The 27,476-nt window shown below is 40.8% G+C and overlaps 1 protein-coding gene across 5 annotated transcripts in view; it reads left to right on the top strand.

Annotated features, from left to right (window-relative positions):
* Nucleotides 1-27,476, top strand: part of PTPRT (protein tyrosine phosphatase receptor type T) — a 493,222-nt gene that overhangs the window by 111,219 nt on the left and 354,527 nt on the right. For all 5 annotated transcript variants that reach the window (XM_063172177.1, XM_063172179.1, XM_063172180.1 and 2 more), the window contains exon 2: nt 24,827-24,952. In XM_063172177.1, coding sequence (XP_063028247.1) covers nt 24,827-24,952 — 126 coding nt within the window. The remainder of the gene's footprint in view (nt 1-24,826; nt 24,953-27,476) is intronic.

Raw genomic sequence — 27,476 nt, forward strand, 5'->3', positions numbered from 1 at the left:
AAACAAACAACAAGCAGCCAAAAAACAACCCAAAGAAGGAATTCCAGCTTGAGTGCTATCTAGGTCTCATTAGGATTTTATACTTTTGGGTGTGTGTGGCTATACACACCTAAATGTGTAGAGAACAACTCTGCTTTGACAGCCACATGCTTTGGAACAAATCTAGTTTTTACTTCTGCATTTTTAGCTGTAGTTGTCTACAAGGTTTTTGCTTCAGAATATATATATATATGTGTTTCCAATCTTGTCCTTATTTGCAATCCTAGATTTGTAAGCAACTGATTATTTCCTATCTGGTTGAAAGTCATCCTAGGCAGTCCTACAGATGTAATTTTTTTTTTTTTTATTGCAAGACAGTATGCATCTGTGAACATATTTTCAGTGAATATTTGTACACAGAGTTTAATGTTTTCTTTTTACAGAGCGTGTGCCAGGAATTACTGCATTTAAAAATTATACACCTGGCATTGGTGTGATTAGATTGCTTCCCAGTTTTTGAAGGAGTTTTTGCTGTTTACTGCCTTGTTGCCAAGGTGGCAGTAGTTTTGTTTCTGGAAATTGAGAGCGTGTGCCTTCTTTGTGAAGGCCCTGTCAGTGTTATATTGACTGCTTAGGGTACAGGTTGGTTAAAGAGGCAGGTCCAGACATCTTGCACGTGTGTTGGGAAGGATGAAAGTTTGACAAGAAAGTCTCACAGATATGTGTGCTTGGCAGAAAGATTTTTAAATGTAGAGTCTGATGAAAGAATAGAGATGGAAGCAAGTTTTGATATAGAAGAAAAGAATGGCTGAGCCAGTCTCACTGGATAACCAAGGAGGCAAAGGGTGTGTGAGTTAGAAGGAGTTTTTATGGCTTAGAGCAAAGGATAAACCCACCCCGAACAAGATGATGTTTTTACCAAGCAGGAAAACAGCACAGGCAAACAAGTCAGCAAATGATGCAAGTAGAAAAAGGTCTCAGAATTTTCCACTGCAAGAAAACTGAAAAACAACTTCTAGCTTAAACTGTAATGTACTGACTTTTAGTGATTGGAGAACAGTAACATGAATATGGTAATTACAGTAGTTATGATAGGCTATAGATAATAGTTAAGGTATAGATTGGTTCTACTCTATGAAGATGCTCAGCAAAGAAAAGTCTATAATGCATTGTAACCTAAACCAAAGGGTCTCCAGGCCTGCCTGCAGCTGGAGCTGACAGCTGTGGGCACAGCTCTGTCACCCACAACCCTGGGCTGCTGGAACATCTTGGATACAATAAACTGCATTTTGGAGAGCCCCTGGAGTCCCACATCCCTCATTCAGGCTCTTACACATGTAGAATTGTACAGGATAGTTGTACATAAATAAATGTTTGAATGATTTGACAGGAAATTGCTGTACCTGATTTGAAATCAGTGTTTCAGAATTGTATTATTTTCTATTCAGGGTTTATTTTTCTTTGATTCAAACAAGTGAGGGTAAGGAGTGGAGGTCCTATTGTCATCAGAAGAGCAGAGAGCTGTGTGCAGTGTGCTTTCCTCCTGTTCTGTGTGTTAGGCAATAAAGAAAGCAAGAAAATTTGACTGAAATGGGCCATGTGTCTCCTGGAGGTAAATCAGATTCTCCTTATAGCTCCCATGGGGGAGGTGTTGGGGCAGCTGAGAAGTTTTGGCTGAGCTGAAGGCTGTGGAGGGAGCGTGAAGCAAACCTGCACGTGGCTGCTCAGCCCCCTGGTAACACCTTGAGAGGGTTGGGTTTGTGACAGGGGGTGAGGCAGAGCTCAGCTCTGTGTGAAGCCTCCTCATGGAAAGTGCTAATTCCTGCCTGGTTGTGATGTGCTAATGATAGCAGAGCTTTTTGCTCTCTTCTGCTGTCAGCTGAGCCTGAAAATCAAGGTCACCTGGGAGAAAGCTTCTCCTTCCCACTGGCTGTGCCTCGGGGTCTGCTCAGGTCTTCAGAGCTTGAGGGCTTGGCTTGATTTGCTGTGTGCAAAATTGGAAAATAAAACCCCCAAGTGATGATACTGATCTGTGCTTGTTGCACTGGTGAAGAGGAAGAGGAATATTCATGATGAGACCTCCTCTCCTGTGGAGGATGTTTGAGCACTAAAATTCCCATGGAAGAGAAGAAATTTTCTTTGCTCAACTGCAGTTGTTTCTTCTTCTGTGTGTCATTCTTCACGTAGATAAATGTGAGGAGAAAATAAAAGAATGGAAGTAACAATTTAAATTTTTTTTCAGCTAATATAGAAGTACTTTGTGCTTCCAATAAAACATTTCTCTAATATTAAGGCTTGCAGCACCTATTTGTAAGTGGGAAAGGCAGGGACAGAAATCCCAAGTGTCACAAGCATCCAAGTGCTCTTTGCTTCCAGGAGCTAATCCTGCAAATAAATCTAGTTTGCCTTGTGATTTCAGACAAACTTCAGATGTCTCACACCTTAGATTTTGGGAAGCTGAGTACTATACTTTGATTGCCACTTGGATTCAGTACATGAACCAGCTGATACCAATTCCCTCCCTTTGCTTTCCACTTGAAGCTGCAGGAGGTTTGCACGGTGATTTTTCTGAGTATTGACAAATTCTCTAAGTGTTTTGGGGCAGCAAAACAGTAGATTTAATGACTCCTGAGTTTAGCAAGTCTTTACTGGCTTAGAGGCTTTGGAAAAATCGTTAAGAATTAGGATTTGATCTGCACTTTCATTTGCAGGGTCACAGCTACGAGTATGAAATTATCAAAGAAAGTTCAATGAGTGCAAAGCTTAGAGCATTCAGCAGTAATTTATTATTTGCTGCTTGTTTCTCTCTTGCACTGTTGCTTCTTCATGTGTAGAAGTGTGATCTCAAGTTGTGCTGGGGAGGTTTAGGAAAAGGTTTTTTTGGAAAAGGCTGTCAAGCTCTGGCACAGCTGCCCAGGGCAGTGTGGGATTGCCATGCCTGGGGGATTTAAGAGGTGTGTAAATGTGGCACTTGGGGACATGGGTTAGTGGTGGCTGTGGCAGTGCTGGGGAATGGTTGGATTCAATCATCTTGGATGGCTTTTCCGGCCTAAATGAGTCTGAGTTTTAGAGATGGAACATGACTTTGCATTTCAGTGTGGTGACACTAGGATGTCACCCTGTTCTTCTAAAGTTCTTCTAAGCCTTTTGATGTTTGCACTTTTGTAATGGAGTTTCTCATGCATTTTTCATGTAAATAATGATTGCTTTGTATTCTTTTCGGGAGGAGGAGAGACTTAATAGACTGTTGGTTTGACCAGGGTAGTTGGAGAGATGGCAATTTCATCCTCCAATGTATGGTCACTTTTAGAGTTCCATAAATATCTAAGTCTGGAAATAAATGCACTTTTTTCATCTTTAACATCTAGAGGTGTGAGTGTTGTTCATTTTATGTCATATTGTAACACTTGGATTTGTGGGAACCATCGTGAAAATGGAGAATTTTCCATTTCCTGCGTGTGGAATTTCCTCCCAGGGAACAGCAGTCGCAGAAATCTCATTCTGTGTTGTAAAGCAGACTCATATCTAACTCATCCTCTGAGGGGAACTGATGCTGTTTAATTTGAAAGACAGTTTAAAGTCACTTGTGTTCCTCTAGAACAACCAAACACTCTCTGAGGAATTCCTAAATTACAAGATCATGTCATTGCTTGAATGGGCTGAGCAGGAGGATTTTTGAGGAGCAAAAGCTGCTTGGATTGTGTGAATATTTGTGAACTGTGTAAATATTGTGTGAATGCAGAAGAATCCTGGCTCTCTAAAGTGCAGCTCAGGTAACAGAGAAGGTGATCTGTGCTCCTGGTGGGCTTTTCTGTGCCTGCAGGAGTGGCTGTGGTTGTTTTCCCACCTCATGTTCTTTTCCAGATGATGCTCCGAGCTGCAGGTGGTGGTGGCATGCGGGAAACTCCCGTTGCAAACTGCAGCAAAGCAAATGAATTTTGCTGCCCTGCTGGTTCCTTCCTTCCCAGTATCCTGTGGTGTTCTGTCTCCAGAGTGCTGCTTGTGAGCAGCAGCTGCTGGTTGGAATTTTTAGCAGGCTTCTGGTATTTTAAATTCAGCAATCTTCAGTTATTTGGGAGCTGTTTATAGGGGAAAATAACCCCACAAAAACAACAAGCCAAAGAAACAACCCAAACACTCCAAAACCCAGGAATATAGCAGATGCTTAATGCAGGATGGGATGTGGATAAAAGACCATAGGAATTTTCAGTAAACAAATGCTGTGTGATTAACAAATATCAGAGTCATAAAATGGTTTGGGTTGGAAGGGACCTTAACATTTATCCATTCACAGGGCAGGAACACCTTCCACTGTCCTAGGCTGCTCCCAGCCCTGTCCAGCCTGGCCTTGGGCACTGCCAGGGATCCAGGGGCAGCCACAGCTGCTCTGGGCACCCTGTGCCTGGTCCTACCACACTCACAGGGAAACATTTCTTCTTAATATCCAATATATGTTTGGAAACAACAGGATAAGGCGTCTTTAGGAATTAATATTTCTGTTATATTCCCCTGTAGCCCCAAAATTCTCCATAATCAATCCTTGACTGCTCAGCAGGGAGGGCTTTGTGGGGTAACTGTTCAGAGTGGCAGATTGTTTTGAAGTCACTCCTCAGAGGGTTCACATGAAGTTTTTGTGGGCAGGTGCACAAGCAAAAGCTTTCCACTGAGCTCAAGGTTTTGCACCTACACAACTCTGCCATTTAAATTGTGTTTGTGGGAAAGGTTATTGCTGTTCCACAGTGTGCCAGCATCACCAAAGGGATAAAACCACCGAGAGATTGTGGAATGCTGGCACAATGGGATGAAATTGAGTTTGGCACTTCTGGGTTCTCTTTCATGAGATTGGCAACTGTCTACTGGAGAGCTCTTCATACTTAGCAATCTTTTTTTAAAGCAATTTACCAAGGGATTAAGAGTGGTATTTTCAGGGTCTCCTGTCATGGGGAGGAAAGATGAATCTGACCCCATGTTTTTAGAAGGCTAATTTATTATTTTATAATACTATATTAAAGAATGTTATACTTAAACTATACTATTAAGAATAAAGGTTATTTACAGAAGGCTTAACAAGATACTAATGAAAAACTCATGACTCTCCAGAGTCCTGACACAGCTGGCTGTGATTGGTCATTAAGTTAAAACAATTCACATGAAACCAATGAAACAACCACCTGTTGGATAAGCAATCTCCAAAAAACATTCCAAAGCAGCAAAACACAGGAGAAGCAAATGAGATAATATTGTTTTCATTTTTCTCTGAGGCTTTTCAGATTCCCAGGAGAAGAAATCTCGGTGAAGGCATTTTTCAGAAAATATAATGATAACAGTTAAGTGACATTTCTGCTTGTGAAACTGGATTAAAGCTGGGGACTTGTAGGGGCTCTTGTGCAATGCCACGACAGGTTCAAGTCCCAGCATCTCATCAGCTCTGCTGCATGACAGTAATTGGAACCAGGAGACATTTTCTTACACAGCCATGAGAAAATTGCTGTTGTTTGGTTTATTTTGTTTTGGTTCAACCCCCTCCCCCCAGATTTCTGTAATTTCTCAGGAAGGTCAAGGGTTGTGCTCTTGGAAGGAGGAGGGAAAGGATCTCTACAATAAAAAAAGCAGTATGTTATGTTTTGGATCTGTGAACAGCCCTCATGAGCATTTATATGGATCAGCAGCGTCAGTGGGAAGGGTGATAAAGCTTGGAAGAGCTCTGGGATGCTTTGATAAGTGAAAGTTGGAAGGGAGGGAGAGGGGAAGCTCACATTACATAGTATTTAGCTTTTTAAGTACTAGCTGTCTTTTCTGCAGCCCTAGAAGATTTATCAAATTAACTCCTCTCTCTCCCCATGCTTAGTTTTAATATGCCCACTTGTACCAGAGAAAAAATGCAATTAAACTTTTGCTTTCACTCAGGCATTGGTACAGTGAGAACATTTGCTCATTTACAGCAGTGGCAAGGTCATGAGCTGCACACTTATTTCTATCTAATTTTTGTGAATCTGTAGTTGACTTCTTAACTGAAATTTTCAGCTTCATTAATTAAATTTAAGCAGCCTTTTTTTCCCCCCACCTAAGATTATCAGTTAAAAGGCAAAATGAGCAGAGAAAGCACAAACATTGCTTTCTGTTCCTGCATCTTGATTTGAACTCTGTGCTGCTACTATCAGAAGAAAACATGAAAGAGTCAGAGAGATGAAACCCAGAGGTGCTGGTGACAAAGGAGGGGAGGTCACACAGCTCGTGGTCAGTTTAGTACATCAGGGATAGAAGGGACAGACAATGCAGGTGTGTGCAGTCTTTTCAAGCAGCATTAATACAGAGTTTTAAAAGTAGTGTTGAAGTTGTTATTCAGAAAATCCATTATCAGAGGCCACTGCTGGAGCTAAACCACATTTTCCTAATACACTGAGCAGCTGCCAAGTGAGGTCTTCAAACCCCTGTGTGTCCTGCTCCTACTTTCATTTACTTGCCTGCCTAACTCCTCCTGTGTGCAATTTTAGGGAGGTCTGCAAACAAGCCCAGATTGAAAGTCTGTCAGTATTTAAGTTTCTTTAGTAAAAGTAATGCAGCATGCATTTACTTAATGGTAGAAAATTGTATTAAAAGGTCTATAAAGTAACACTTAAAGACTCTCTCACATAATCTAAAGTGATGGTAAGTACTGACCTATAAAACATTGTCTTTTCCAGAAATACTGCTTTTTTTCTGGAAGAGTAATATGATTATTCTTCTATATAGCTTTCTTTTCCATGGTAGGATTGGAAAGGGAGATGCTTGACCTGCTAATTGATAGATCTTATCCATTATTTTAATGCATTCACATCAAGATGCGTTTGAATTGTTTGTTGATGTGTATCCTGCAATCTCACATTAAGAAAGTGTTTCAGTGCTATTTGCCTTTCAGGGAATTTTAAACCTCAATTGTAGGTGAAGGCTTTATAGTGAGTATTGTGGGGGTACCAGTTATTGATTTCTCTGGGTCTGGACTGAAGGCACTTGAGGCAATAGTTCATGTTGGGACTCAGGTGTTTATTATTTCTTATCAGTGAAACAGTCTTACTACTGAGAGTTCTGCAGCTTTTCATTAGAAGGTACAAAATGGCCAACAATCTCTTGTTACAAGGTCTTTTAAGACTAAACTGTCCAATTAAGAACTGACACCTGGATTATTTCCCCTTTTAACCCAATAACTGATCCCAAAGAGCCCCCAATGAGGACTTTTCTGCCCAATTACAAAATGCCACCCAAACCCATGAAGGAGGAAGAAGAAACCCAGGATGACACCCTGTGCCCTCCATCTTGCTTCCATCCACAACACACTAAAAATCTCAAACCCTCAATTTCTCACCAAGTGATGCACCTACACTGCTCTCTATAATCTATTGCACACTTTTGTGGATTCCAGTCTATTCTGGAGTTTAGGAAACTTTCTCCATGAATGAGGGTCAGAGTCAGTGCTGCCCTGGGGGTCAGGGCACCCCAGAGCAGACAGGGAAATATTCCCTGTGCCCTGGGTTTGCACATCTATGAGTGTGAACATGGCACTAGTATGTGCCTGGGAATTCCGGCCTGGCATGAGCAATGAGCTCCCAGAGATCTTTTCCTGTGTCTCCAGCACAGGGATGTAACCTAAAAAGGAAAGCAAAGTTATGTTCAAATGCTTTGGGCATCATTACTGGCCAGTGCAGCTTCTAAACTGTGTTTAGGAAACAAATTACGGCAAAAGGTAGATGGTTTATAATCCTTCAGCTTTCCCCTCCAAAGAGTCCCCTTCTCCCAAGGATTGCAGTGGCCCCTTGCTCAGGCCCAGCAAAGCAGAGTTTCAGCAGGTAAATCAGTGTTTGCAGCAAATCTTGGACTCCTTGCATTAACCCCAAACTGCTGCTCCCCCAACACTTTATAACTGCCCTGTTTAATTAGTACCAGCATGTTAATGCACTGCCAGCATCTCTTCCATCCAGGGGATCCATTCCTGAGGGCTCCAGAGCAGGGAGTGCAATAGAGAACCCCAAGAAGGGAAGGATTTAGCTCAATAACCTGCATTTGATCACATTCTGGCCCTCTCTCAGGTCTCTGGGGTGCTATGATAATACAAGTAATGGGAAATTGCATATTCAGCTGGGTATATAGTTTTCACCGCTGGCATAAGGAAAAAGGATGAATATCCATTCCAGGGGACATTTTTAGGCAAGGTCTGTGATTGATATCTTAGGCAAAAAGATTTAAAACTCTTAGAAAACGCTTTTATAATTGCCTCAAAATGCTGGTATTGAGTGGCAGCAAATTTAATAATTTAAAGATTAAAATAAGAATATTATAGTTTAATGAAGCCTCTTTATGTGCCTGTGGTGTGTAGGGTTTCAGGCAGATCATGGGTTTTAAAAAGTCGCATAGAAAAGGAACATAGTTTAAAAACTTAATAATAATTTAAAAATGTAAAAAAATGGGTCATTCAGTAAACCATTGCCACATCCAGTTCAATTAGTAATAAGCTTTATGATAGCCTAGTCCAATGAGATTGATCAAAATCACCTTAAAAAGGACTTGAGTTATGTTTCTGTGCTTTGACAGCTTTTTTGTTCATATCCCAAAGATTGTACAGCACCACCTCAATGTTCTATAAAGCAAGGGACAGACTCAATGCTTTCACCAAGTTTCCAGGGCTTGTTTCACTGTCCTCAGTGAGTTACTTGTTGTTCACATGATTGTACACAGATTTTTTTGCACTGTGAAGGAAAATAATTGTTGGTACCAGGTTTCATGGAGATCAACTCCCTGAATGTGGCAGCAGAAAGAGGACAGGATCTTTCACTAGCTCTGTATATGAATATACCTGTTATATGTATATAAAAATTAAACTTGCAAAGTTAAGAACCAAAATTTCTGCTCAGTGTGTGCTTCAGCAGTATTTTGGAATTCTCCCAGAATTCAATAAAGCAAAAATCTAACTTTGTAGTAACTAGTAAAGATGCTTGTGAGTTACTGGTTCTAGATTATTCCAAATCATATCAAAACAGTAATGGCAAGTTTGAGGAAGTCAAGTGGATCTTGTTAAATGAAGGGTTTTAGAGCAACTCCTCTTGGTTTTGTGTTTCTCACTTTCACCTGTGGAACACTGTCAGTTTGCCAGGACTGGAAGTCAGGTTCTATTTTATAATTGCCCTGGTTAATTAGTACCAGCATGTTAGTGCACTGACTTTATCTAAGATATTAAATCACATAATTGACACTTTAAATACTGTAAAGTGTGCAATTGAATCATGGAGGATTGGTCCAACAGGGTATAAATTCTTCTATTCACTACTGAATCCTTTAATGTTGATTGCTAAAGCTGGAGAGGCTTAAATTAAAGTGTAGGGAGGTTTAGTAGGTTTAATTTACAATGTAGGTTTTTGGAAATACTAACATAGATCCTAAAAGACAGACTTTGCAAGGGAATTGGTGTATGGAGGCACTATTTACCTGCATGATTAAGATTCTTGTTTAGTGGAAGGTGTCTCTGCCCAGGGATGCTGGAACTGGATGAGCTTTAAGGTCCTTTCCAACCCAAACCATTCCAAGGCTCTGTGACTGGTTTGGAACTCACAGTGTAGTAAATTTAAATTCAAGTTTAATAGCATTGCTATAGACAAATGAGCTAAATGTGTGAATCTAGGACTACCCTGGGCTTTTTGTATTGTAAGCTTTTTTAAATTTCTTTCTTCTAGACTAGTCTGGAGGAATTCTAACTGAGGTTAAATGATAATTTTTGAAATCTAAGTTTATTTCACTGCTGCTATGAACATAAAAACAAGGAATGTGCTGTTACAGGTAGTCCCTCACAGCTGGAGGAGGATAAAATTATCAGACAGGAGGAATTAGGTTTTTGAATTGTGATGACATTAAAAAAAATGGGATGTAATTTAGCATTACAGAATGCAAGGTCATGCATCTCAGGACTAATTAGGTTTTTTGGTTTAAGATTTGAAATCAGTTGGAAATGACAAGAAGCTGTTGCAGCATTAAAGCCAGGAGATTGAGATGAGACGGAGATGTGTTTCTGCAAAGAGAATGTCTTTGTGTGAGGCAAGATGGCAAAACAGGAATGTGCTATATAGATCAGCAATTATTTTATCTGGAGTATTCTGGGATATCCATCTGGACAGCACAGGTGCTTCTCCAGAGGAGAGATTAATCCAGCACATCTCAGGTGTAAAGAAGGGCTATAAGGAGATGTGGCACAATTGAGAATTTTTGCCATGGGGAGGCTGGAGTGTGCAAATCCAGCAAAACAGGTTCTGGGAGGTGCAGTGAAGGAAAGCAGGGAATGCTGCAGCCACTCCAGGCTGGAGAAATAATGAATTGAGCAGGCCTTCAGTGGCTGTGAGGAACCAGCAATGTCATCCCAGGACTTGTAGTTGCAGAGAATAAATAACAGTGTGCAGGAACAGGAGGCAGTGCTTGGAACCTGCCTTGGCACACCCTCAGTCTGTGTGGTTTGGGTGAGATTTCTGTACTGTGGGAACCTCACTCCAGAGCAATCAAGCTCTTACTACAGTGAAACCAAACTGCTGATGAAAAATTGGCACCAAAACTCTTCCAGAATGAAATAATTTTCTTTTCCTAAATACCAATAGCATCAAAACTCTTCCAGATAGAAATTTTCTTTTCCTAAATAGCAATAAACAGTGTTTCACTTCTGTCCTCACCACAGTGTCTTGCAGCCATCCCAAGAAAGCTTTGGTGACGTTGGCAAGAAGATAATATTCTGTGTCATTGGTCATTTTTCTCTTGAGGACACCTCATTATTGTTTCCATCATTCAATGTAGGTTAAAAATTAAAATAATTTAGCTGAGGATCTGTTAATAACTATTGTGATTTTGACTTGAGGCACCCAGCCTGTGCTGTCCCCACCAGTTCAGTGCTCCCAGGGGCTGCTGTCAGTGCTGGGGGAATAGTTCACTTTTTAGCAGCTCATTTCCTTGTTTTCAGCTTGGAGTGCCATCAAATCCCGTGTTTGTGGTGGTTCCTCCACTGTAGAATTGTTGTTGAAATCAGCTGTGGATAAGTGAGGAATCTCCCAGCACAAATGGCTGGGAGCTCTGGAGCTGGAGTGAGGAGTGGGTTCAGTGCAACTGTTTGAAAAGTTGGTGCTTGACTGGAATTCAGGTCAAGTGTGTTCATAAAGTCTCTGTTCACACTTATCCTGCAGCTGGATAGATGATCAGTGGTTGTATCATCTCCATCTCTGAGGAAGGAGAATATTAAACCAAAACCTGACTAACCCAACTCTGGTAAAATCTTTGTATCTGAAAGCAAGTCCACTCACTTGGATTGGTTTTAGTCTCTGTTAATAAAATTATATCTGCTGGTTAAATAATGCTTTAAAAATCCATGTTAATTATAGGTTCTGCTCTGGGAAATTCTATTAGTTTTTGCCACAGATGAGTGTTTTCAGATAAACAACATCTTTATTCCAGCTGGGACTTCATCATCAAGTTTATCTTAATTATCTAATCTTAAAATAGTCTTAAACTGCTAGAAAGGCTGCAGTATAGTCAAGTATCACAATTATTTCCTCCCTGTGAGACAGTGCTTTAGAATTTTGGAAAAAAGAAAACAAACAAACCAAAGCTGATATTGATAGTCTGGTGAGAAGTCTGTCTTGTATGAAGTGAAAATGTGATGGAAAACAGTTGTGCCTCCTGGGTACTGCCAGGCACAGTCATTTCCATGGAAAAACAATATTCTGCATCCCTGTCTCCTCCCTGGGGTGTTGGTTCAGCACGTGGCAGATGCTCTCTCTGCACTGTCACTGTCCCATGCCAGTCCTGGCAGGAGCAGCCCTGTCCCCTCTGTTTCCCTGAAGGTGACAGCCAGGTGTCAGCCTGTGCCAAAGGTGTGCAAGTGATTATCCTGGGAGCTTACGAATTCCAGAAGTGCACAGAGATCCTGAATGTTTGAGCATCAGTGAAGCTTGTCCATGGAATCACAGAATGTCCTGAGCTGGGAGGGACCCTCAGGATCAGCCAGGGCAGCCCCAGCCCTGCACAGACACCCCAACAGCCCCACCCTGGGCACCCCTGAAGGTGTGTGGTGGTGTTTGCAGGGGTCCCAGGTTGAGGGAAGAGATGAGACTCTTGACTCCATGTTTCAGAAGGCTGATTTGTTATTTTATGATATGTATTATATTAAAACTATACTAAAAGAATAGAATAAAGGATTTCATCAGAAGGCTAGCCAGGAAAGAAGTGGAATGGAATGACAAAATCTTGTGACTGACCAGACAGTCCGAGCCAGCTGACTGTGATTGGCCATTAATTAACAACAACCACATGAGACCAATCACAGATGCCCCTGTTGCATTCCACAGCAGCAGATAACCATTGTTTACATTTTGTTCCTGAGGCCTCTCAGCTTCTCAGGAGGAAAAATCCTAAGGAAAGGATTTTTCATAAAATATGTCCATGACAGGGTGGTGTTCAAACCCTCTGGAGCTCTGGCAACCTCGGGGCTGTGCCCGTTCCCTGCGCAGTGCCAGCACCATGGGGAAGGTGGGAATGCGTTGGAGGCTGGGATGTGTTTTGAGCAAGAGTCAGTGTGTGCTTATTCTGTTCATGAGTGTTCCAAATAACCACTGGCAGGTGTCTGACCTGACCCAGCTGTTCTGGTTTTAAGCTCTGTGGAGTTCCCTGTGCTCCTTCCCTTTGCCAGTCATGAGTTTGTGCTGGTGAGGGGACTGGGAGAGGACTCTGGGATAAAAAATGATGCCATGATTGTTACAATAGGCTACAAAGTGCATAGGTAACAAAAAAGAGATGCCTGATTAGCGTATTTTATTATTGGCTTTATCTTACTTTAGCCTTTCAGGTACGAGCCTTAGCACACTGAATAAAGATCAACAGAGAGGCCATAGGACAAAACCAAAGCAGGTCATTGGATCATGGAATGATGGTTTGGGTTGGAAGGGGTCTTAAAGAGGGAGGGCAGGGACACCTTCCACTGTACCACACCTTCCACACTGCTCCAAGCCCCATCCAGCCTGGCCATGAACATTTCCAGGGATCCAGGGACAGCCACAGCTTCCCTGGGCACCCTGTGCCAGTGCCTCTGGCCATCTGAGAAAAGATTTCCTCTTAAATCCTAATCTGAATCTCTTCTCCTTTATTTTAAAAATGTGCTTTCAAACATTCTTTCACTCCATCTCTCTTACATTTTTGGCTGCAATGCCTATTGTGTAGTTAGCTCAAGTATCAGTGTAATTGCACTCTGGTTATAATTGGATAAGTATATTTAATACCAATTCAGTTGATCAGAAACTGAATCTAATTTCTGAATGACTTAATGTCATGATCATAATCTTTTGAAGAATCACATATTTAATAAATCAGATTCTCACACAGGCATCTTAAAATTTAAATTACTTGTATAAAAATGGACAATGAATTTATTAGAAATTTTATACTTAGTTAAGCTGCAGAGCTGAAATCTTGAGGAGGACACTTATTAAAAAATCTTTGCTTCTGAGTAGCTGCACTTTCACCTGGGGCTCTGGGAATGCATTACATTTTAATGGAGTTTCCTGGGCTGTTAAATACTGTATGCAGCTCTACTCACAAATACCCTTTCATCTACCAAAATCAAATGGAAAGGTGCTTTATAGGGCATGGCAAGGAGGTGGATAAAGCAATATTATGCACAAGGTATTTGTCTTATTTCTGGAGATGGCATCATTCAATTACAAGGGTAAAAAGAAGACTTAAAAGCAAAGACAATTATCTTCTTAAATTGCTGGTAAAACCTAATTTCCAGATGTAAATATCCAGTAAAGGAGATTTCTGTGCATCTGAATAGCACTTATGAACTTGGACTATTTCAGTGTGTGAGAACAGCAATAAAGTCTGTCTGCAGTACTACCAAAGGTGTGGGGGTTTACACAGGTTGTACAAAATCCTCCAAGATTCCTGAAAGGAAATATTGATGCACTGTCAGTGAAACAGCTTTGAAGCTTGTTTCAAATTAAGGTTTTTAGAATCTGCCCTTCACTGGGCCATCTCTGCTGCATGTCCATCCCAACTGCACCACCAAGGGCTGCTGAGGTTGGGATGAAAAGCTCAGAGCATTCAGTTCACCTGTCTCAATGGACCAGGGATTAAAAGCTGATTGAAACCATGGTTCATGTGACAGAAAAGGGCTTCTTATTCCAAGCTGGTCATTCATTATACTGAGGAGTGATTGCTTTTAGATTCTTTCACCTCGTGCCTTTCAAGTTTCAGAAAGAAATGTTTTAAGGATTTAATGCTTCCCAGCAGAGTTCAGGCTTGATGCTGCTTAAAAGGAATAAGAGCTGTGGAGTTCAGAAAGTCTGTCTTGAAAAATATTTTCCCTTGGAAATGTATTATTCTAAGTTTCAGAAGGTTATCTATAGCAAAGACAAGAATGAGGCCTTAGATGATGGAATAGGAATATTTTTCTGTATGTTCATTACCAGCCTGGTTTTGTATAAATGGGATAGCACTGCCTGAACCTGTTCCAAAGAGAGAAGTGCAGAGTGAAAATAAGATGTTGAAATTTTGTGCAATTTAAAGTTTGGAATTTCTCTAAAATCAAGAACCTCAGCAGATACTGAGCTGTTATTAAGAAATCATTTTCCCCCATCAGTGGACGGAGACTGGAGTGGCTCATGGGCCATTTTTGAGCCCACCTGTGACTTGTCATGGTCTGCAGGTGACCAAGAATGTGCCAGGATAACACCCAGGGGGATGAGAGAGGCTGTGGTGGCCCCTTAACACAATCTGAGCTCTCTGTAGAGATAACTGCACTGGTGCTGAAGTTCCTCTGGATTTTCTCCTCATTGCCATGCTGCCCCTCATTAATACAGAGTCTGGAATGCAGCAGCTCTGCTAAATGCACATTCTGGGTCAGGCACTGTGAGAGGAAGATTCATGGCTGTAATTAGAGAGGCACTTTGCACATATGCGTATGTAGTAGTAGGAAATTTGGTTAAACAGAAGAGGAGCTCTGTATATTTTTCAAGAACTCACAAGTGCTGTTAGGCAGAGGACCCATTTATTCCTGGCACGTATTTACTCTGTGTTTTTCTCTTTGGGCAATGAATTTACACAGAGGAGGCTGGAGGATAAAAGCAAGCTTTTTTTTAGTTTTTTTTCACACTGTTTCCAGTGTGCTGTAGATGATTGAGGGGATTCAAGGGCTTGGTGTTTGCCCCAGTGCACTGGGACATCAAGGGAGAAAAATGTGAATAAAAAATGCAGAGGCAGAATAAACAAACTGAAAAAAAAAAACCAATTAAAAGTCAGGTAACAAATGACTGAAATTCCAATCTGCAGCTGACTGTCAGTGCCTCAGCCATCAGTCAGCTGATGGAAGTTTACAGGAGCTCTTACAGAGTCCAGGGTTTGGCCTCCTGTTCCCAGCCTGGCTGCAGGGCAGCTGGAAGCAGAGCAGCTGGGGAGCCACTGTCACTTCTGGGGCTCCTGACACATTGAATGAAGATCATGGTTTGACTGAAAACAATTTAAAGTACATGTCTTTAAATATCCTTGACATTGCACTTTAACTGTAATTTGAACCAGTAAGTGCCAGCAACAAGTGAAAGGGCATTTGGAAGAGATAACCTTGATGTGAGATAAGTATAAAGTTGGAGCTACGGGAATTGTTAGAACTCAATAAAAGTTATTTATACAGCCATTTCTGGGAGTAGCTTCCAATAACAGTTATTTAATTTAGCATGATATATCAGTGGCAAGACTCATTGCAAGTTATTACTTCTGTATTATTAACCAGTTAGATTTTATTTGCTGATACTCAATAACAGATGATAGCTGTCCTTTTATCTAAATCTGATATTTAACCAGGGTGAGTTGAGCTAATACTTGTCCAGCATGGTAGCTCAAATATCAAGGAGCTTTTGGCATCCTGCACAGTGCTGCATCTTTAATTGCACATGTTTGGAAGCAATTTAAACAAAATATCAGTACTGTTCATCAAGAATCAACCCAGGAAAATATTTAAACTTCTGATAGTTCTTTTTGGAACTGTTTAGAAAGATGGGATATGTGTGTGTGTGCACATGGACATTTCTGGCCTCATGAAGACTGTGGGTAGTTTTCTGTGAGTGCAAAGTAAGATTCATTTTGAAAGTTCAGCACTGAGTTAATTTACTTCCCTTGGCCTCATTTGGGAAGTTAATGGGATGATTATAAAAAAGACAGTCCAATAAAAACTTAAATTCTTCTCTGAAAAGGGTATGTCTGTGCTAGTTATATTTGATGGCAGCCAGATTGTGTTTAATTCTGTTCTGTGCTTGGTGGTGTGGCAAGAAACCAGACTTCCTACCCTTATTTAAACTAATCCTTGTGTTTTATGACCATGAACTTCCAATGAAACATCTCTTTTGGAAGGAGATCTTCCTCCAAAACAGCAGAACAGGGAAAGGGGAAGGATTGGAGGTTTTGTAGTTGCTGTTGGAATTCCTGGAATGGTGACTGTTGAGACAATATTTTATCCATCACCAAAGATAATGTGAGTCAGTCAATGGCTGCTTCTTGCTTGAAGTTCAAACACATTAATTTGAAGTTTGTATAAAAGCTTATTGAGAATGAGAGGCTTGTTAATGGAATATAAAATAAGTGAGAAACAGCTGCTTCCAGACAGGTTTTTCTGCCTTGTAGAGTAAAAAAAGGGTGTAATTTAAGTGTGCAGCTTGAACAGGTATCCATGTGACAGATGAAATGCTGGAATGAAGCAAGCCAATAGAGAAAATTTAGGAAAAATGCACTATAAATACAATGTTGGACAAGCCTGTTAGGATCCACTGAATAATTAGCCCTAAGAATTTTCAGATACTGGAAAAAAAGAAAAGCAATGTTCCTTTTTTTCTTTTTAAAAAGAAAACAATGAACACCCACAGATAGCTTTTACTGACAAATATAACTAAGCACATCTTCAACAGTCGTGGCTAACAATTCAAGATGTATTTTTGGAATACAAAACAGAATTATTTTAGGGAAAAAAAAAGTCCTGTGACTTAAAAAATGAATTGAAGCAAAGTAAGGGTTTTTAAAAATATTCAGTCTACAAGTATAGCAGCAAGTGTGTGCTACAAATCTGTGGTTTTAAAAAGAAATCTTCATTCTGTCTTACTATGACTAAAGCAGGAGTCTGCTTCAATGGTGGAAAGCCATTAAATTTAAAGATTGAAAGATTATTAGTTAGAATATTGAGAAAAGTCGGTGGGGAATGTCTGCTTAAGGATCTTTTATGGGTTTGATAACCTGTGTCAATTTTACAAGTTTCATTTCCTTGGGACAGGCGAGTCTGAACATTCTTAGCATAAATCTTGGTGTGATGCAGCAGACTGGAACTAAGTGAACTTGGAAAATCAGGGTTCTCTGGAAAGGTGCAGGGTATTAACTGACTATTTTAGCAGCTTGAAAAAAATAATTCAATCAGATTAGGGATATGTACAGATCTCTAATATTAACTTATGCTTTAAGCAATAAAATGTTAATATTGAGCTATTGGAATAGTGACAGCTCAGCTGTCAGTAGCAAAAATGTATTCCTGGTATTAAATAAAGGACATACATTTTTGCAAGGCAAGTTAGATGAGTCATCCTTGATTTGGACATATAAATTGAAACAAATGACATTTAGTGTTAGTTTTAGTCCTGGGATACTTCAAAGTGGTTCCACTGATCCGTGGTGGATTATGAAGTGCAGAATTAGTAATGAGTGCTTGAGCAGGTCTGGGGCTCAGTGATGAGACACAGAGGGAAAATTCAGCAAAGAGAAACCTGTAATGATGAATTTAAGCTGAAAACTCAGCTTAAACTGACAAGTTCAGGGCATGGAGCTTAAACACTCATTCCATGCATGTCAGGATCCACGAGGTTTGCTCTGCTCCATTGGGATTGGGAGCAGAACTGAAAAACTCTGCACATTTGGGACCATCACTTCTGCAGGGAAGTGCTGGGAGAAAAACTTGTTATTACTGGGAGGGCACTTGGGGTGTTCACATGACAAAGCTTCACCTGTCTGTTACTGGTGATGTTCCTCATGGACACCAGGTGTGATCCCTTAAGCAATATTTTGGTTGTAGCAAGGTTCCTGTGCAAGGAACCTCCAACTATTGACTTTATCCCTACATGGGGGATGTGTGTGCGTGGAAACTGCTCAGAGCTGCTTCAAAACATGTGGGAATAGATAGGTAACACTGAACCTGCAAAGACAGCAAGGTCACAGGGTGTATAATTGGAAAAAGCCTTAGAAAATATACAAATATATGCTGATAGTGTGTCTTCCTTAGTGGCTTGATAGAACCTTGGAATCACAATTCCAAGTTTGAACCAAGGAGAGATTTCTAAACTGCATTCAGGATTACATTGATTTAGGGAAAAGAAACCCCAAAACCCTATATATATATGTATATGTATATATGTGTGTATATATATTAATTCTAAAGAGAAATAATTTTCATTGCTGTTTTTAAAAATCAAGACAAGCTCTCTGTATGCTTCCCCTGTAATCTGGATTGCCAGGGCACAGAACATGTAAAAAGAATGAATGAAATTTAGTCAGCTCTTACAAAATGCTTCAGACTTTGGCCAGGCAGTTGTTACTGTTATCTCAGAGAACTGCCACCTTCCAGAGCATAGATAAAACTGTCTCTGCTTACATGTAAATTTAGCAAGACTATGTAAAGAGTGAGACGTCAAGGCAAGGAACAGAATTGTCTTGTGGTGGGTGAATCCCTCTTTGACCATGGGGACTGATACTTGCAGCAGAAACCAAAGCAGGTGGGGTTTATTTGAGAGAATACTGATGGTTGTTTCTGAACCCCAAACATCTGGGTGCCTCAAGAGAAGCATTTCTGTGAGCACCAGCAGCTGAGAAGCCTGGGAGTTGTGTTCAATGCTTGACTGACTCACCTGACTCTGTGCAAGGTCTGTGCCCAGCTCCTAAAGAGCTGACATCAGAAAAAGAAGCTATGAATGCTTTACCTCAGGGTTTATTCCTTCTTACACACTGGAGAATCTATTCCCAGTTTCTCCTGGTGTGGATCCTCTGTTAGCTAATGAGGCATAAGAAATGATCAAAGCTTTCCCTGCAGTTTGGGGAGTCAGAGCATCTTTGTCTCCCTTGTAGAGTCTGAGTTTAAATACACCTGAATACATGGTGCCCTTTGACTCGGTCAAGATGACTCTTTTTTTCTCTGCAGAAACCTGTTCTTTGAAAATCTGTGGCTGTAGAACAAACATTTGGCTAGGATAATAAAGCACTCATGGAAATTGGCCAGTTGCAAGAGCAGGTTGAAATTCACTTGTCTGATGTCTTCTGTCTTCATCTTTGTGGAAGGACTAGAAAGCACATAGAGGACTTACTGCTCTTTCTGAGTGAGGAAATTCCAATATTCCTTGATTTATCCCATCTTAAAGCAACTCAGCACAAGCTTTACATGTACATTTTCATTCTTCATTCTCTCCCACTTCCAGAAGAATATACAAGAAGAGTTCTCAGGAATTTGCTGTATGGATTCTACAGTCTGAAAAATAAGTTACAAATGGGTTTTTATACAATAAATCCCACACTAGGAGTTACTTTAATGAGCCAAATTAATATTTTCCAGCCCTGGTAAACAAGAATGTCTCTGGAAGGGATGAGAATGAATGATCAGATACAGTGGTGGTTTAATTTGTAGAGTTTTATAGTTCATAAGCACTGCCTCATCCGAACAGCATTTGTTTCTTCCTTTACTTGCTTTGCTTTTTGTGGGTTTAAGATAAAAATTGATAGACTAAATATCAGCTCTAATGGAAGTTTCAAAAGGGATGTTTACTGAAAAGTGTTCATGCTTTCTTATCTTTTGCCCATTTTGTTGCTGTTTGGGGGTTATTGTTTTTATTTTGTTTTTAGTAAATGAGAGAACTAACTACTTCTTTTTGGAGGAATGAGTGGATCAATGAGCCTGATGTTCTCATTGTCTCTATCCCTTTCCCACTTGGGGATTGCTGTAAATGCCTGATCAAATTCTATCTGCTGCTCTGTTTGCTGTGTGTGTTTAGAACCACAGGATAACCACTGAGGCTTCTCACATCACTGTGTTCTTTATCCCCTTTTAGAAGTATTGTGTTTTTTATCTGGTGAGTCTGTGAGAGTTTGACATTGGATGACTTTATAAAACATTCAACTAATTGGATTTGTTAAAATAAATAAATCAAACACTAATTGGAATGTGCCCTGCCATTATTTTTGCTTACTGAATTAGATATTATAGCGTGAAGTTCTTTTTATCATATTTGTGCACTTATTTAAACACCCCCCTGGCGCACACTTCTGCAAATTCAATTATATATTCAAAGGAGCCATTCAATTTATGCAAGGCTGGTTTACATATAATCCAGGGGCAAGTCTCAGTAACTGATGATAGGTCTGCTCAAGATTAATTAGCATCACTCAGATGAGCAGTGGCATTGTTACAAGCCCGCAGTGTAAAACAAGGGATATTTTATCCTTCTTATGTGAGCCATTATTTGCTTCAATATGACCCTTTTCAGGAAGGGAAAAGCTTTCTTGCTAAGATTTCATTTTGTGAAAAGGGTTTAACACCACCTGTGTTCTCCAAAGCCATCAAAGCCATCTCCATTCCCTCGTCAGCCCCACTGAGCAACTGCATTTGTGTAATTTTTAGCCAAGCAGGAAAAAGGTTCCAAAGATCCCAAAAATCTTTCCCAAAAATCCTCATTCTTGCTGACAGTTTATGAAGACCCAGCACCCCACTTTAGTGATTGTGTAAATGTTGTCATTTTCCTCAAGCTGCTCTGTGATATGTGATTGAAATGATAACTTGCAGACCTGATAATAACTAAATTCATCCAGTGGTTGGTCTTCCTTTCCCTTCAACTTGAGGATGATTTTTTCAAGGTTAATGAATAGCCCTGTTCTGCCTCTAAGCAGTCAAATATCAGCCATGGATGACTTTGTTTGGGGATGGATCTAGCCTCTTCCTGACTTTGTTCCATCCTATTTGGGTGTAGCTAATATAAAAGTATCTGCATAGGTAGGGTGTCTTTGGAAATATTGAATATTAAGCTTATGCTGCCATCAGTGAAAACAACACTTCTACTTGTTACTATTCCTACTTCAGTGAAGTCCTAAAATCTCTTCAGTTTTCTGAACTTGGCTGCCAGGAAGGAAAGCTGCAATGTCACATCTGCCAACTCCTGCACAAAGCAGGGCCACCACTGATGTCCTTGCTTGGCAAATAGAACACAAATCACTGTGGCTATGTGGCTTTACCAAAGATTTAGTATAAGGAAGAATTTTTGATTGTGAGGGTGGGCAGGCCCTGGCACAGGGTGCCCAGAGCAGCTGTGGCTGCCCCTGGATCCCTGGCAGTGCCCAAGGCCAGGCTGGACAGGGCTTGGAGCAGCCTGGGACAGTGGAAGGTGTCCCTGCCATGGCAGGGGTGGCACTGGATGGGCTTTCAGATCCCTTCCAACCCAAACCATTCTGTGACTCTGTGATTGTTAAAGTAGCCCCAAAGTCTGTGATGTTCTGATATATTGTACTACTTTCCTGTCACTTTCTGGAGTTTCTTTCCTGCTCCATAATACACAACAGTGTGAAGAGGGGAGTTGTTGACTTTTTGGCTCCCAAGTCACTGTGGCTCTGGCTCCCAGCTGAGCCTTTATTTTGTTTTTAATTCTGCTCTCAGTGGACACAGCAGAGCAAGAAGCTGGTGGGCACTGCCCCCCTCTTGGTACCCAGCATTCACACAGGCAATCTGCTCGTCTGAGCCCTTAAAATCAACTCCAGCTTTTTCTCCTTGTCCTCATTTCCTGCAAATTCACCTCCACGTTCCAATTCTGCTGCCTCTAGTAAATTAATCCTCCTGGCTTATTGCCCTGTCACTCTGTGTTTGGAGGTTTCTCCACTAACCTTTTCTTTCTCTGAAATGTAGATGTCTTGCTGCTGCTTTTAAAGCTCTCCATGGCTTATCCTTTCCTTTCCTATTCAGCTGTACTACAAGGTTAGCTTTGACTTTCAGGCAAGGCACTTTAAAAGCTTCCTCAGGTGTTGTCTTGTATCAGCAGATGCTCCCAATTAATTTCCACAAGTTCTCACTGTGTCCCTTTTTCAGCTCCTCACACTCCATCTTCCTCAGTGAGGATAAAACCACCTGTTTAGCTGATTATGCCAGGCTATTGACAATTACATTCCCACTTCAATGAGCACTGCTGCCCCATATTTTGCTACTTATTGCTTGTTTTGCTTTTGGGGCTTTGTAGCAGCTCCTGTGCCATTTTTTCTGTGTACAGGAGCTGGACTGCAGCAGAGGATGTGTTTACAGTTCCTCCAAAGGAACAGCTCCTATATATCCCCATCCCTGTGTGCAGAGCAGGGGCATGGGGATGGTTTGTGTCTGAATTAAAGGGAATCCATCAAAATGAGAATGCCCCATGCAGGCTGAGAGCACAGGATTGGATTTTGCCTCTCGTTCTGCTCGCTGGGATAAAAATGACTTTCACTGCTCACTCCCACACAGTCCAGGCTGCCTGGATCTTCCCTTAGATTTTTTTTTTTATTTAGCCTGTTACACATTGTAATTTTGAACTTTTTCACCTAAATTAATTAAAAAAAAAAAAAGTTACGCAGATGTAATCCTGCTTGTTTTGACAGCTGGGAAGGCTTCACAAATGAGATAAATTAAAGACAAGGGTTATTTAAATATTATAAAATCATGACAACTCAGAAATATTTGCAGAAGCTACTCAAACAGGCATGTTTTCAAGGGTCATAAAATCTATTAACTGATGAAAATATGTAATATATACAAGTTTTAATTTTTTAGGGCAAGCTTTATCTCTTTGAACTTTTCTCAGCAACAGAGTATTTTGTGGTGTCAGGTACTCTATCCAGCAAATCTTCCTAGAATATACTTGACTAGAAATATTTGGTGAAGTTTGTAGAACCATTTAAACAATCAATTACAGTTGGAGTGCACAGAGAATCATTTAACAGTGTGAGGGATTGAAAACTATTAATGACATGAAATATATTTTGTAATTTGTGAGGAGTTCCATAGGAACTGAGAGGAAGTTTGGGCTTGGGTAATATGGTTGAAAATTAAAGAAGGCTTTAATGTCTTCAGTGCTGTGTAACCCTTTATTGCAGAGGAACGCAGGTCAGTGATGTGCCAGGTGTTTATTGTGTGAGCGCAGCTGTGAGAAGGAGGGAGGAGTCAGGAATTTCTCTGTCCATACAGCTCTGGTTGGTGTCAGTGATGCCCTGTGAGGGCTGGCCTGGAACAGAGACTGGACAGAGCTAAAGAATAAAGCAGGGATTTATTAAAAGGCCTCCATGGACGCACCTTGGGCAGCACAAGAGCCCAGCCAGGGCTGCACCCAAGATGAACCAAAATGGTCCCAAAATGCACGGCCGGGCACGGGGTCTGTCACTGTGATCAGTTCTGCTCCATTTGCACCTTGCAGTTCATTGTCCCATTCCAGCTTTAGCCCAGGCAGTCCCACCCTGCTTGTTTTTCTCTCTCCAGCCCACGGTGTTTGTGCTCTTGGGCTGAGATTTGGATCATTTGTCCTTGGTGCCCAGCTGGAGCAGGAATTGTTTTGTCTCCCTGCTCTGTGCACAGAGCTCACCATCCCCTCATATGAAGCTCAGATCCACACACTAAAGCAGCACAGAATGTGAAAAATATAAAAGTTAAACCTGAGCATCATCAGGAGCCATTAGTGCTTGGCTGGCAGAGCAAGGGACGTTGCCCTGAGCACTGTGCAGCCCTGGTGTGTTACCTGTGCCTAGTTCCTTTGGAAATGCTCAGTTCCAGTTCTTTCAGGTGGACTGGGATCTGCAGAGAACAGTGATCCTTTCTTCCCTAAGAGGAAACCAAATCTTTATGAACACACCTTGGGCATGATTCAAGTCTAAACTGAGTTACCCAGATCTCTGATCCAGCAGTGAAATACTTTGGCAGGCTGGGTTGGGTTGAGGTTAAGGTGCATGAGATCATAAGGGACATCCTATTGAATAAACATTCTCTGTTCCTCTGTGTGACCCAAGTTTCAAAGATCTGCACTGGAATACAACATTTCATTCCACAGATCCTGAATTTTCTTTGATTCACAGGTGTTCAGGCAGCTGCCAATGCATTTATGAGAGTTAACTTCTTCCAAGTATTTCAGGAATTGCAGTAAAGATCTTTCAGCCAGCAGTGTGGAAGGTGTGAATGCCAGTTGACATCTGCTGCTTCTCATTCCCCTGTTCAGAAAGTACAGGACCATGCTCAAAAGTATTGATTTGAAAGAACTTGAGGAAGCTCTGTGTGTTCATGGACTGCACAGAAATTTGTGTTGTTAAGTTTAGGAGATGGTTAAAGCCAGGTTAAATATAACCAAGGCTTAAAAGCATGAGGAAACACGACATTGCTGTAGGAACAGTGCTGCTGTGCTTTTTTGTAATTTCTATTCCTCCTTCCTTTTCCTGATTTTTTTTAAAAAAAATATCTTTCTTGAAGGTTCATGCAAATATTCCTTCACAGAGGTATTCTGTAGAATTGTCCTTGAAAATAACAGGTTGAAATAAAGGGGGACTGATCTCAGATGCAGTAGTGTGGATGGAAGAAAACAAGGGCTTCCAGTGGATATAAAACGTGGAAATTACAAAGATATTTTTTGGACATCATCCTTGGAGCTGCATGAAAAATAATGGTTAGGAAATTAGTTTTATTTTTATTTCCTGTGTAAGCTTGGATACAAAATATCTAAGTAAATGGCTTACCACAAAGAGAGAGAGAAAATTAACTGAGAAATGTTTTCATTTTTCTTGGTTGTAGGTGGTTGTTCATTCGATGAGCACTACAGTAACTGTGGTTATAGCGTCGCCTTGGGAACCAATGGATTTACCTGGGAGCAGATCAACACCTGGGAAAAGCCAACAATGGATCCTGCTGTCCCGACTGGTGAGTGAGGAGCCTCATCAGCACTGATGAGATGCAATTCTTGGAGATATTCAGGTGTTATTGCTGTGGATGTGTGTGCTGGCTCTGGGAACACACAATAACAAAGGAGGATTTTACTCTGTGATAAAATGTTAATTTTGTGTTTAAAGTATTCTGGCAACAGAATTCATAGGTGTGAGGTGACTCTTTGCCATTGGATATCCTTGAAGAACTGTTTTACATTTCTTATTCTTATTTTGTTTCTCATTTGAAAGAGAGGAAATGTTTTGGATATAAAACTCAAAAAGTTCAGCCAGCTTTTGGCATGTTTCTGGATGACAGAGTTATCTGGGGAGGTTCATGTTGGACAGGCCAGAAGTAAAGCTTTAAAATACGTGGAAATGTTGGACATTGCAGTTACCATTTAGCTCTCAACTGATTGTTTTAAATTCCAATTTTGAGAAAGACAAGAAAGTTCCTTGTCTAGAGAATTAGTTGTGGTAGCTAATGCTTGATTAGGCTGGGACTTGAGACAGGAGAATTTTCATATGCAAGAAAAACATTTCCAGCAGTGAGAGTTACCAGAGTTTCTAATTTACTAATCTGTACTGAGTATAGTGTAGACTTCCATGTGACAATCGGAATATTCTTAGCAGAGCTCATGGTGGTGATAATTTCCAAGTTTTGTTTTCCATTGGAAGTTACCATTATGGGAATGAATTCTCTCACATGAAATGCTTTGTTTACATGGACAAAAACTTGATTTAAGAAAACACTTTAAAGTTCACTAAAAATCCTATTTTGTCCATGTTGGTTGCCACCTGAAAAAGCAATGCAATTCTCTTTCAGCCACACAGTGGCCAAAAGACTTTATCAGCCAGTTAAGACTTTGATTTCACTCCTAAAAAAAGAAATAATTATTCTGGTTAGTGCATTGCACTGTGAGAGCACGAACTACATGGAAGAAGAGAATATAATGTTGTTCAAGACATATTCTTATGCCTGTAATTATTGGGATAAGAGACTTGTAATTGCTGGCTGCCTGGAAGGACACGGTGAGGAGCTGAGACAGCAATAGCTCCCTGCCACAGCCCCTGACAGACAGCCCAGAGCCCATTCCTGGGTGCTTGTCAGTAAAAACCAGCTCAGGAGACACCAGCCTGGCTGGGCTTCCTCAGCACTGAAAGCTGGTTAAGTCTTGTGGGTTTTAAACCATTTTATCATTGGAAATTGCTCCGAATAGGAGCCTTCAAAGTGTGTCACACCTGGTACTACTGGTCTGGCTGTGGCATCCTCCAAAGGGTTAATTGTGGAGGTTGCAGGTTTTTGGTCCTGCCTGTAAGAGTGTGTTTCATGATTCTGGATGTTGTTGTGTTTTAAATGATGGTAATTTTATCTGTGGGGCTCTTCAGCTTTTGGTTCATTGTTGTGTCCTTATTTTGTGTCCTTGGTAAAGACCAAGCTGGAGAGACATGGCAAATCTTTGAGTCATCTGATTCCAGAGGGAAGGAGTAGGAATTTACACAGTTTTGGTGCAGTTGAGAATCTGGAACAAATGGGAAGGTTTATATTGCTTGCACTGCATGAATTCAATGCTTTGTTAACTCCAAATGTCAAAGTAAACCCTTCCTGGCTTCCTTATTGTCATCTGAAATACCCTGGAACCATGGAGGGGTCAGCAGAAATCACAGAGCTGGAGAAGCCCTCTGAGGTTATTGACTCCAACTGTTTTCCCATCCCCAAACCCTGCTCCCACCTCTCTGTGTTTTATGAATGTGCCACATCTCCTCGTTTTATGAATGTTTGCAGGGATGATCACCTCACCACTTCCCTGGGCAGCTGTTCCAGTGCTTGACAACCTTTCCAACAAAGAAATTTTTCCTGATATCCAATCTAAACAAAAAAAGCAGCAGCCTGGAATGACACAATGAATAAAAACCAAAATAACAAACCTACCCAAAAAACCCCAACCCCAAGCAAACCACTCCATGTACACCAAAAACCCCCATGCCAACCCCAGAACATCATAGTTTAGTGTCTCCAAACACTTGTGGTTTCCCCCTTTCCTTGATATCTGGTATAATAATAATAAAAAAAAATCTATAAAAATATCTACTCCAGCAGCTGCCAATTTAATAAAGGTTAGACCTGAAACAAAAAAAAAAGCAGAAAATTTTATTGAAGTTAAAAGGCAAAGGTAAAGCAGCCATCAAGTGGGAATGTGCTAATAAAGAAATACTATGTAAGAAGGTTTGAGCATGAGTGAAATTGAGTCACGATGTGACTGGTTGATATCACAGGGCTTTTCACACAGAACAAAGGGCAAAATCAGTAGGTGGAAGATCATGGATCACAGAAAATGGGTACAGAAGGGCCTGGTGGAACAAGCCCCAGGTTTTCAGGAGCTGTCCAAGTTGGAGTAATTTGCAGTGTTGAATCAGACCCCCTGAAGCTGGTGAGATTTTTTTGTAGCTATTATTGAGTCTGTTGCTGGCTAGAATTGTGATGTTTGTGTTGGTTACTCTTTGAAAAGCTGTTTGGTGGG

Source organism: Melospiza melodia, chromosome 19 (genome assembly GCF_035770615.1).
Source record: "Melospiza melodia melodia isolate bMelMel2 chromosome 19, bMelMel2.pri, whole genome shotgun sequence".
NCBI lineage: Eukaryota > Metazoa > Chordata > Aves > Passeriformes > Passerellidae > Melospiza > Melospiza melodia.